General features: G+C 38.6%; 1 protein-coding gene across 7 annotated transcripts in view; it reads right to left on the reverse strand.

Annotated features, from left to right (window-relative positions):
• Positions 1-12,189, reverse strand: part of NCOA6 (nuclear receptor coactivator 6) — a 92,191-nt gene that overhangs the window by 33,324 nt on the left and 46,678 nt on the right. For all 7 annotated transcript variants that reach the window (XM_069548385.1, XM_069548381.1, XM_069548379.1 and 4 more), the window contains 3 exons: positions 8,545-8,667; positions 1,593-1,721; positions 35-883 (listed from right to left, as the gene is read on the reverse strand). In XM_069548385.1, coding sequence (XP_069404486.1) covers positions 35-883; positions 1,593-1,721; positions 8,545-8,667 — 1,101 coding nt within the window. The remainder of the gene's footprint in view (positions 1-34; positions 884-1,592; positions 1,722-8,544; positions 8,668-12,189) is intronic.

Below are 12,189 nucleotides of genomic sequence, written 5' to 3' on the forward strand. Positions count from 1 at the left end.
AATTCACAACACAAACAGCTCCAGTGCTCCTCACCTCCTAGGCCTGGATGTAAGCTCTGTGGCCCCTGATTTGGTGGCTGCTGCTGTATCCCCATGAAGTTAGGTGGCACGTTTCCCTGTTGAACCATAGGATTCCGACCCGGAGAGCTGACGGGCTGCTGAAATCCCTGGGGAAGTGGGTTATTTTGAGGTGGCCTTGGTCCCATCTGCTGCTGAGTTTGGTTAACCGTTGGGGAGGAAGCAGGGGATCCCTGCTGGAAGGAGGAGGGTGAGGAGGCAGGAGACTTGTTGGTGAGGTGGGGCTGCTGCAGGGGGGTCGGGACCCTGGAGGGCCCTCCCTGCAAACTCTTCATCTGAGGAGCTGTGAACTGGCCTGGGTTGCTCATCTGAGGAAAGTTTGTATGGGCTTGTGAAGCTTGCTGGCTGCCAAAGGGATATGGAGGGGGAGGGTGGGAAGGTGTCTGTACCGTGGCTAAGGATGGTCTTGCCTGGAGTTGCTGTTGCATTGGGCCAGGCAAGGGAGCCTTCTTCCACCCTTGATTTGCAGTCATTGTGCCCAGAGAACTCTGGGCTGGAGGAGGCTGAAGGGCTCCGGAAGGCAGCTGGTTCCAGCCTGGAGGAACAGGCACCTGAGTTGGGGCAGTAAACTGGGGTCGAATGCCCTGTGGCTGTTGCTGCTGATGTTGCTGTGGGGGTCTTGCCTGCAGCTGTTGCTGCTGCTGCTGTTGTTGCTGCTGCTGCTGTTGCAGCTGGGGAAAACTGGCTGGGTTTATTTGTCTGTTCACAGGGACGGGCTGCATTGGGTGGTGCGGGGGCGCTAAAGATCCTGAGGGATGACTTTGTTGTGGTATATGGAGCCCAGAGAGGAGTGGATCCACTGCATCTGTTTAAAGATAGTCAACAAAGCAATAATTAACTTACTGCAACCTAGATTCTAGAGCAATCCTAGAGTCTTGGCAATTCTGCAAAACAGAGAAAAATCTTCTGGTATCATTTAATGTTTGTGAGCATTTACTATAATGCAAAACAACTATCGAGATGAGAGAAAGACTGAATCTTGTCTATAAAGAGCGTATGATTCTAAAGTGGATATAAAAGCCAGGCAAACTATGCAGAGCAGTATTCTCCAAAGCATATTCTGAGGGACTATATTCATTAGTATTAGAAAACAAAACAAAAAATAAAGTCAATCAGGTTTGGGAGACACTGGACCTAACACAGCCTTAGACAGGTTTCTTCACTATAGGACTTCCAGTGCTTCCAACATGTTACTTTTGGAACTCTGGGAGGGAGGATCTAGTAGGACACATTAACCAAATTTACTTCACTACAGAATTCTCGGTTTGGAGGAGCAGAGAATACATTTTTAGGAATGTTGGGGTATAATTGATAAGAATAGTGAGAAACTCTGAGAAGATATTTTGAAAAGGAAATAATGACTTCCAGCTTGAAGAAACTAAGGTAGATTTTATATAGAGAACAGCATTTCAGCTGAGCAGTTAGAAATCTGGCATCAGAGAGAGGGCTGAATTCTATGATGCTCTGTGCAGGGAGTGCAGCCTCTTCAATTCTCAAAGGTTGGAGGTCAATACCTGACTGAGAAGCAGGGCGAGGAGTCCTGGGCTGCAGTTCTGAATTGGGGCCTGGTGCCATCATGGAAGATGACACGTTTCCACCCTGGGGTATCATAACAGTGGCAGGGCTGGTCATCCTTATTAACCCTAGAGAAAAAAAAAAAATCTCTAGAATAGAGTACTGGAATTGACACAATGCTTGTTTTTAATGAAATATTTCAAAGATGTAAAAAGGTATAGAAAATTTTTATACTATCGTCTACCTTATTTAAATGTAAACCCTGCCCTACTCTGCCTGCTTCATATATATATGCAATATATATAAGAAGCCTCCTACTCCTTCCCAATCTCATTCCATTCCCTCCTTATCTTATATTGGGTTAACAGTTTCAAGTTTTTATCTTTTCTACATATATAAACTGTAATACATTTTTTGAATGCTTTTAATCTTTGTATAAGTGACACCATTCGATATGTATTGTTTAATTTCCCTTTTCACTTAATACTATTTTTTTGAGATTCACCCATCCTGACTATAATAGTGCCCCATTTTATGGAGTTAATACAGCCATTTGCCTGCTGATGAACACTAAGTTTTCATCCTTAGAATTTTGCAATGGCATATATTTGTCCTGTATTCCATAGACATGTAAGAGTCTCTTTAGATTACATACTTAAAATCAGTAGGTTTTAAAGTATGAGCATCTTCCATTTTACTAGATATTGGTAAACTGCACTCAAAAGTGGTTATACCTATTTATACTTTCACTAGCAATTTGAGAACTCCTCTTGATTCACATCTTGCTAACTTCTGATACTATTAGATTTTCTAGGATTTATTAATAGCATCTACCTTTATAAGTGAAAACAACTTATAATTATCCTCTGCTCTCGTCCTAATTTTAGTATCACATTGAAAACAATTTCGAAGTGAGCTGGAAAGCATCTTTTCTCTTTTTCTATGCTCTGAAAGAATAAGTGTATCTGTTCTTTGAATATTTAGTAACATTCACCTGTAAAATCATCTGAGCCTGTGGTTATACTAGTTGATCCACAGGGAGACAGATTATTTTGTTTCTTAAGTAGTTGTAGATTTTTCATTTGCTATGTCTTACTAAGTCAGTTTCAGTTAAATTATACTTTCAAGAAACCTGTTAATTTGCCAAAGCTTTCAAATTTGTTAGCATAAAGTTATTCATGGAATTTTTTTTCCCATTCTTTCTAAAAACTGAGATATAATTCACATGCCATAATAAAATACACCCTTTAAAGAGTACACTTTTTTTCATTCTTTACACTGCTCATGCCTCTCTCTCTTATTTGTCTTACTAGGATCAATAATTTCAGTTGTCTTTTCAGAGAAACATCTTCTGGTTTTGCTGCTCTGTTCCATTAGGTTTTTTAATTCATGAAAGTGAAAGTGAAGTCGCTCAGTTGTGTCCGACTCTTTGCAACCCCGTGGACTGCAGCCTACCAGGCTCCTCCGTCCATGGGATTCTCCAGGCAAGAGTACTGAAGTGGGTTGCCATTTTTCCTGCTCTTACCTTTATTATTTCCTTGCTCCTAAATTATTACTTTGCTGTTCTTTTTCTCATTCTTATGTCAGACACTTAAGTCTTTTAATTTTCAGACAGCTCTAGTATAAGGTCTGCTCTAAATATCTGAGAGTCAAATTTTCTAGTCTACATCTCACAAGTACTATTTTCATTGCCATGTTATGTGCTCGGTTGTGTCTGACCCTTTGTGACTCCATGGACTGTAGCCTGCCAGGCTCCTCTGTCCATGAAAATTTCCAGGCAAGAATACTGGAGTGGGTTGCCATTTCTTCCTCCAGGGGATCTTCCTGACACAGGGATCGAACCTGCCATCTCCTGCATGGCAGGCAGATTCTAAACCTGCTGAGCCACTGGGGAACTATTCTCATTATTTCCTTCTAAATATTTTCTAATGTCCATCTTGAATGCTTTTTTAAAAAAAAATCACTGGGTATTTAGAATACATTTTAAAACTTCTAAAAATATGGGGTATTTTAGTTTTTTGTTATTTTTGGCCACTGACTTAACTGCACTATGGTCAGAGAAAATGATCTATGTGATACCTGTATTTGGTATTTACTGAAACTTGCTTTTGGAATAACATAATCAGTTTATACAAATGTCATTCATGAGAAGATTAAGAATTCTTAAATTATTAGTACAGTTTCTAAATATGTCCATGTCTAATATGTCTCAAACTATTTTAATTATATTATTTGAGCTTTCTTTATCCTTACCAATTTTTGTTCGATACATCAATTACTATTGGAGGTGTGTAAGAATCTTCCTTAAGATTTGCTATCTACATGAATCCGGGCCATTTTTACTTCACATATTTGAAGCTAGTTTATTAAAAATACAAAAGTTTAGTTATCTTCCTGGATTTTTCCTTTTATATTATACAGTCATCCTTTTTATCTCTAGCAATGCTTTTTATCTGATAAAAATATTGTCATACTCCTTTTTCTCAGTTAATATTCACCTGGATTCTCTATTTTCTTCTATCCTTTTAACTATGAACTGAGACCTTATGTTTTATATGATTCCTCTAAGAGTACATAGCTAAATCTGAATTGCTCAATCTAATTAATCACTTTCTTTATCAGTGCTTATAATCCACTTGCATTTATTGTTAATTACTGGTATATTTTATCATTTTATGATATCACTGTTTTTTACCCTTTTTTTTCTGTGCTGTTTTCCTACTTCTCCTGAATTTTACTAGACTTTTTTTCATCATGTTCTTCCTTTCAACCCCTCCACTACTAGTTTAGAAATTATACCTTCTATTTCTATTATTTTAGTGATATTTTAAAAATGTCAACAGGCATATCTAAAGGCCATGTATGATCATCATTATTACTAAGTAAGTTAATGTTTATTTACATTTACACAATGTTTACCAATTATTTAGCTCACCATTCCTTCTTAGCTCTTATTTCTTCCATCTTAGGTTCAATTTTCTTCTTCCTGAAGTACATCCTTGAGCAGTTCAATTAGCAAGGGTCTGTTAATGGTAAATTCTCTTAGTCTCTTTAAAAAGGTCTTTAATTCACACTACTCTTGATACTATAGCTTTTGTTTAAAATTCTAGGCTGTTAATTTTCTCATCACTTTGAAAATATTATCCTCATGTTTCATGGCATCAATGTTGCCACTGAGAAATTAGCTGTGGGTCTGATAATCTTCCCTTTGTAAATTATTGGGGCTTTATTTTGAATTCCTTTTAACATTCTGTTTTTCTGCTCTGCAGTTTTTCAATTTTGTGTCTAGATGTGAATTTATTTATTTTTTTGTAGGGCTCAGAATTATTGGACTTCTGAATCTGAAGACTCATGTCTTTCATCAATTCTGGAAAAATTTCAGCCATTCTCTTACTATTGTCACTCCTCAATTTCCTTATCATCTTCTGCAACTCTTTTCAGGGATATATATTAAGCTTTTTCATTTTATCCTTCACTTCTCTTGATTTCTTTCATATTTCCATCTATTTATTTATTGTGTGTTGCATTCTCACTGTTGGCATTTTTTCAAATTCACCTTCCAATTCAGCTGTCTCTAATTGGCTGAATAAGTTATTCACTTCAATAATTTTAAAATTTCTGTAGATTCTAATTTCTCCCTAAATTCTCTTTGTGTTTTGATAGTGTCTTGTTCTCTTCTTAGAATTTTCATTATTTTAAACATGCTGATATTTCTGTTACCTAGAATTCTGGAAAGAGGGTCTAATCTTAAATTTATAAATTCAGAGAATAAGCTTGTTTATAACCGGCAATAAATATGAGAAATCTGCAATGGTTTGAGGTGACAGCTTCCATGGTTATTACCACTTTAGAACCACTTAATAACTTAGCATTGCTGTTCCTGGGTCATTTCAGTGACACATGTCCAACATGTATGAGGATAGAGAAGACAATTCTATAACCACCCTTTCCCCAACTCAACTAGAGCCCAGATCAAGGGAGATAAGCTTTGCCTTCGGCCTCCTGTGCCAGAGAGCAAAACTTTTTCTTATTTATCTTTTACTGAAAATACTGGCTTCATGAAGGATTCTGAACTCTAACTTCCTTCTTTATGTGGACCCAAGACAAGGCTTCCTATTTTTTCCCTCTTGGCCATTAAAACTCAAATCCGTTGGCTCCTGCAGCATTTCCTCACGTGTTCTGCTGCTGCTGCTGCTAAGTCACATCAGTCGTGTAAGACTCTGTGTGACCCTACAGACAGCAGCCCATCAGGCTCCTCTGTCCCTGGGATTCTCCAGGCAAGAATACTGGAGTGGGTTGCCATTTCCTTGTCCCGTCACCTGTTCACTGTTATTTAAATGTTCTTCTTTGTTGCCCTGAGGATTTTTCCTTATTGTCTTACAAGCTCATCTGTGCATTAAATGTTCTATTTTATCCGACATTTTCAGATGTTCTGTAGCTGAGACAGGGCAGTTAGGCAAATGTTTACCTGTTAAAAATGGATTTGTTTCTTGGAACCCCACCGCACTTTCCAAAGATGGTAACTGGATAGTAAGAAAGTTCTTGGGAAATAAAAAGATATAGGTTTTCTTAGTCTACAATCAGCTTCCTATCCCCAGAAATGTTTAAGCACATGCTGGCTAACATGCTCAGGAGTGATACTGTAGAATACATTCTAGCACGATGTGGGAATCTTGACTAGAGTCATGCTTCACAACTGGGGGCAATTTTGTACCCTAAGGGATATCTGGAAAGGTCTGGAGATAGTTTGTTGGAACAACTAGGAGGAAGGTGTGGTGGCGCTACTGGCACCTGATAGGCAGAGGCCAGGGATGCTGCTGAACATCCTACAAGGCACAGGACAGCTCCCCATAGGAAAGAATTATCGATTCAAAACATCAATAATGACACATGACTAAAAGACTACTATGGTACCTCATAGATACTAGATTCTATGAAGCTTTGAAACAAAATTGGCTATGGATTTTGTTTTCATTTAAAAGGACTCCTGCTTATCAGTCAAGTTTCTGTTGCCAATACAAAGAGAATAAAGTAGTGTTAAGAATAATTTAGTCTAAGACATTCTAGATACACAATTCTAAATTTATTATAAAGGTTAGTTAAGGTCTCTTTCCCTAGAAAAATTTGTTTAACTAAATATTAAATTTTGTTTGCATCCACCGTCCCAGTGGACAACAGAGAAAAAACATTCTTATTTTAAGTATGCTTGGCAGTAAAAAAAGATACCTAGGTGCTAAAATATTACTGTGACTATAGATCATTACTAATTGATTATTCTTGAAACTTTATATTTTATCACAGTGTCCTTCATTAAACAATCTAATTTCAACCTAAATCTTTTAAGTTTCCTATATTGATAATGAACTACATACATCACTAAAATTTACACTCACTTTTCAGAGATACTTAGTAAATATGCCTGCTGTTTGCCAGATACTAGGAGAGCCTGCAATTAGTGTGCTGATATTGGCTTAATGGAGTCAACATTTTAAGGTTGGAAGGGATCTGTAATATTGTTTCTTGGACATAAATATGTTTACAGGTAACTAAGGCCAGTAACTATTAAGACATCTGGCCAGAAGTTGAGACTAGAACCCAGATGTCTCATCCTAGGTCTGGTCTTGCACTAACTATATGCAACTTGGCTATACTCTGCTCACTCTTCTGGCTCTTCAATGGAGGCAACTTCGTTACCTATAATCTCTCATTAAGCTGCCTTAACACCAAATGCTCAGATTTCTGCAGAGAACTAAACTTATTTAACTCCCTACTATAGGTTCCAGGTTGGGTATTTTCCATTTACTATACAGTACTCCAAAACAGCCCAACAACACAGGTCCTGACACACAACAGGAACTCAGTGAAGGTCTGCTACATTGCTCAGGGCGCAACCATCTTCAAAAAAGAGCTCAAAAGATTATAGGGACTATTATCTCGGTGAAGAAACTGTTGCATGGAGAGGTACAGTGATGCGCTTCAGGTAAACACCAAGTGGCAGTGCCAGCATGAAAACCTAGCTCCAACTCTCCATGGCCAAGTCTTCAGCTACAGTTCAGAAAGAACGGCTTTATAAACTGAGCTTCTCTATTCTGCTGCATTTCTTCAAGAGCTACTGTGGTAGGTTGGAAGGGAATGATTGGGTACAATTTCACGTACTTAGATTCTCCTTCAATCACAGCAGCTGTGCTTTTCTGGCTTATTGGAATAAAAGTTCCTACAGCAGAAGAATCCTGAAAGCTGCTAGTGCAGTGAAAACAGCACTGACCTGGGGAGTCAGATTTGCCCACTGCTACTTGACCATGGGCAAACTGCTTCCTTTCTGTGAACTCCATAGTTTCCTCAGCTTAAAATGAGAATACCAACTCAATTTTAACCTTCTGTGACTCACAGAAAGTGGGTTCAGTCTCTAAAGAAGAAATTTCAGGACTGCTACAAAGGTAGCAAATAATCTGTAACTCTCTCAAATTCTAAATACAGAAAAACACATACTCTCCCGCATACTTCTACAGATTTCACCTAAGCATGCACAAACTCCTGGATTCTCAGTCACAGAGAAAGGTGACTCTTTCTCTTTCATAACATAGAAGGCTACGTTATGCTATAAAACACCCTGAGGATAGAAGATGTTTTATTCAGTTCTATTTGCAACACTTAGCATAGGTCCCGTCATACATTGAGAACTCAATAAATGTTTCCTGTTTCCTGCATGGCTCAGGGCTCATCTACCTTTAAGTATGAGCCCCAACCATTGCGAAGACTATATATGCTCCATGCTCTGTGATCCTAGTCTCCTAAGAGTCTAGATTCATGTCTTGTTTTCCTGAACCAATCAACAGAAGTGTGTCAGGAACCCCCACCTATCTTGCAGGACTCAAACGATCATACATTAGCAAATAAAGCCAAAAAAAAGGAAACTAGTCAAATGTCATACAACTGAGTGGGAGATCTCACCTGGACCGCCTGCCATGGGAAATCCCGCTTCCATCCTAACTGAATTTCCAGCTCCCATGGGTCCATTCATTCTCACATCTTGGCTCCGGTTCTGAGCCAAAGCCAGGTTGATAGCACCTTCCCCTGAAAATGATAGTCAGGTTTAAAAGGAAATCAGAATAAGATGTAAATTTTGTTGAAAAACAGATATACAAGAGCTCTAGGTTTATGTGTTTTTAAAGAATTATGCTAAGTTTATCACCACAAAAAGGGTGAGTTCAATACTATACAGGCCTCTTTTCAACCTCACCTGAGCAGGTTCACTTACATGAAGCACAAGGAGAACATAACTAACTCTCACAATACAGTAGATGGACAATCATTAATGATGTATGGCATCAGCAGAGAGCTTGGAAGGCGGAATATTTATTTTCAATCAACTCATCTTATATGTGTGTAGGAAGAAAATATTCTCAGAAAGTCTCAAATCCTGGATTACTTTTTGAGAATTTATGATCAGAAATTAGAAATATGAGTAGGTCTAACGCAGAAAGAACATACAATGGCATGGGGACACTGTGATATTTGTAAGTAAAATACCATTTTCCTTTCAACAACTGCAATATAAAGAGATATGCAGAGGAGAAACTCATGCAATGAAGAGTAGATACCCTGGCTACTAATCTACCTCTGAGATATGATAAGAGCAACATTTGTATAGGGATTTTAATGCTTAAGAAACTGTATCTTATTTGAACCTCACAATAGCCTGGTAGGTAATGTCACTACAAGTGTTCCAATTGAGTAGACACTAAAGTTAGAGGCAATTTATTTTATTTTTTTAAAATTAGAATGACATGATGAAATTCATTTTTTAGTAAATATTATATACCTAGAAGAATGTATGAAACAAATTCAATTCAAAGGATAATTACAACGCAAACCTCACATAACCACTATTTACTTTAAGGAGCAAACTCCCTATAAGCCCTCTGTGCTTCTTTAAGATCACATGTTTTTCCTTTCCTGCTGGAGTTGACTACTAAAGGGGCAATTTAAACCTCACTTAATAAAAAGATCTCTGAAACAAGTTTTGGGATGCTTCCTGAGCTTAAGCCCAAATTTTGACTATTCTTACTCTGGTAGACAGCACCACCTTGCGGACAGAAAAAAGTATAGCTAGCCTGTGGTTGAGGATTTGAAAGGCTGCATTCACCATGCTCCTTACTGTTTTAGGGCAAGATGACAAAGAATGAAGCCAATGAAGGCACAGCAGTTTCCTGTCTTGTCACGATATAGGTCAGCTAGATAAATAGATAAAATATTAACTATTGTAACTATTGTACCAGATAGCTTGGTAATAGGGAACAAATATCTTAACAATAAGTGACCAATCACCAGGGGCTATACAATGTTCTAAATTGCCTATGGGAGTTAAGAATAAAAGAGAAAAAGAATACAGATCTTGAGGGTTTCCACCAAAGGGAAAGAACTATTAACATACTAAATTTGCGAAGACGTTCTAGGTGGAAGAGCTTTTGTTTTTGAAGTGGACAACAGATCATAAAAGTGGCTTGTGGCTGTTACTAACAGCTCAGATGTGGTCCTTGCCAGTCTCTCTAATCTCAATTCAAACTAGTTTCTCCTTCAATAACAAGGACTCAGGCTCAGTGGCGTTTTTTACTTTCGTAGGCACACAAACCCACTTTTCACCTTAAGGCCTTTGTACAAGTTGTTCTCTCTGCCTAGAGCAATTCTCCGGCACTCCTCACATAAACCATCTTCTCAATTTTCAGTGTAAGATTAAGTGTCACAAGCCCCTAAAGTCTTCTCCAATCATTTTTTCCAATGTCAGGTCACCCTTATCAAAACATCTTGTTACTTCTTCAGAGCACATCCCATGTAGTTACTCATTCACTTATTTTCTTGTCTGCCTCCCCTTTATGGGCTTCTGAAGTAGCACTAGTGGTAACGAATCTGGCTGCTGATGCAGGAATGCAAGAGACACGGGCTCAATCCCTTGGTCGGGAAGATCCTCTGGAATAGGAAACGGCAACCCGCTCTAGTATTCTTGCCTGGAAAATCCCATGGACAGAGGAGCCTACAGTCCATGGGGTCACAAAAAGTCAGACATGACTGAGCACGTACACACACTCTTTTATCTGTTCTCCCAGGATAGTTATTAATAGTTATTCATAGTAACTCCATTTATTTTCAATTCCTAATTTAAATGATAAATTTTATGGCCACCTTAATTATATCCTGTAAACACTGAACAGTGCCTGGTGTACATAACAGGCACTCCATTAGCTATTTACGGACTATATGATGAAAAGTCATCTTATCATAACCTTACAAAGAATCATAGACATTTTTCCATATGGCAATTGCATTCCAGGAAAACCTCACGGTCCATAAAAATCTCACACTGAAAATAATAGGTTTCATGGGAGAAATACTGTTGAGGCAAACTCAAAACCCATGCGGCTTTGTAACTAGAGCTCTAATGAAAACAAAAATTGGTGTAGGCAACACACCTGAACACTAGAGTGGAAATGCCTGGTCAAAGCTGGGAGGGAACACAGATGCAGTGGAGCTTTGAGCTAGTGGGGCTGCCCTCCAGGTGGGCATGGGAGGAAGTAAAGTTCACAAGCTGAGAGCCATGCAATGCTGAGGGTGTACTTCTGGGGAAGGTACCTGAGTGTAACTTCTCATTCTCAATTTGCTGAAAAAAAGCTGAAAGGGCTCCCAGCCATGTAGCAACAGATCAAAAGGTTTATGGACAATTAACCTTCTAATCCTACTTTCTAACTGCCTTTGCCCAGGCAAAAAAAAATAATGTATGAATAAACCCAATTTCCACACTATACTACTGTTATTATCCTATTTACAAGCTGCACATAAGTTAGTTGTTGTCAAGGAAACACACATAGAAGAGAACACTACTGGCTCTCCAACCTGCTGACTGGGGTTGGCAGACTATGACCCATGGGCCAAATCAAGCCTGTTGCCTGTTCAGATAAATAAGTGTTACTGGAACACAGCCACATTCACTCATTTACATATTGCTTTGACTGTTTTTTGCACTATAGCAGCAGAGCTGAGTTGTCTTGACAGAGATCTTCTGGCCCACAGAGCCAAAAATTTTTACTTTGACCCTTTACAGACTCCTACTTTAAATCAGAATGAATTTACAGGGGAGTCACAAAATGTCCTCAAAAGAGATGTCTCCTCAACTCCCTGGCCAAAACTCAAAAGAAGGGTACAGGGAGTGTTCTTCAATGGAGAAAAGACTGTGTGTCCTTGGGTGTAGGACAACCTGTTCCTCCAGCCCTGCAGCAGACACCACAATAGTGACAAGACCTCCTCTTTAAACCTAAAAGGCATCAGCCCATCATCAGTTTCACAAAAGCAACAGCTGCTGCCACCACTTTCACTCCTGCCTGAATTCCCAGTGAATGCGGAAAGAGAAAAGGAGATCACCCATTTTAGTACACCCTTTTAGATGTACTCTAAAAGTTAAAAAAAAAAAAAAAACTCTTTTCTGTAGTATGATAATCACTGCCACATGTAAATTTCATAATTTCTTATAATATATGTGATCTATTTTGCTTCCATGCTGGTATTTGCATTTTAATTTATGGCTATAGGAATAAACAGGAATCT

The sequence above is a fragment of the Ovis canadensis genome, chromosome 13 (assembly GCF_042477335.2).
Source record: "Ovis canadensis isolate MfBH-ARS-UI-01 breed Bighorn chromosome 13, ARS-UI_OviCan_v2, whole genome shotgun sequence".
In the NCBI taxonomy this organism is placed as follows: domain Eukaryota; kingdom Metazoa; phylum Chordata; class Mammalia; order Artiodactyla; family Bovidae; genus Ovis; species Ovis canadensis.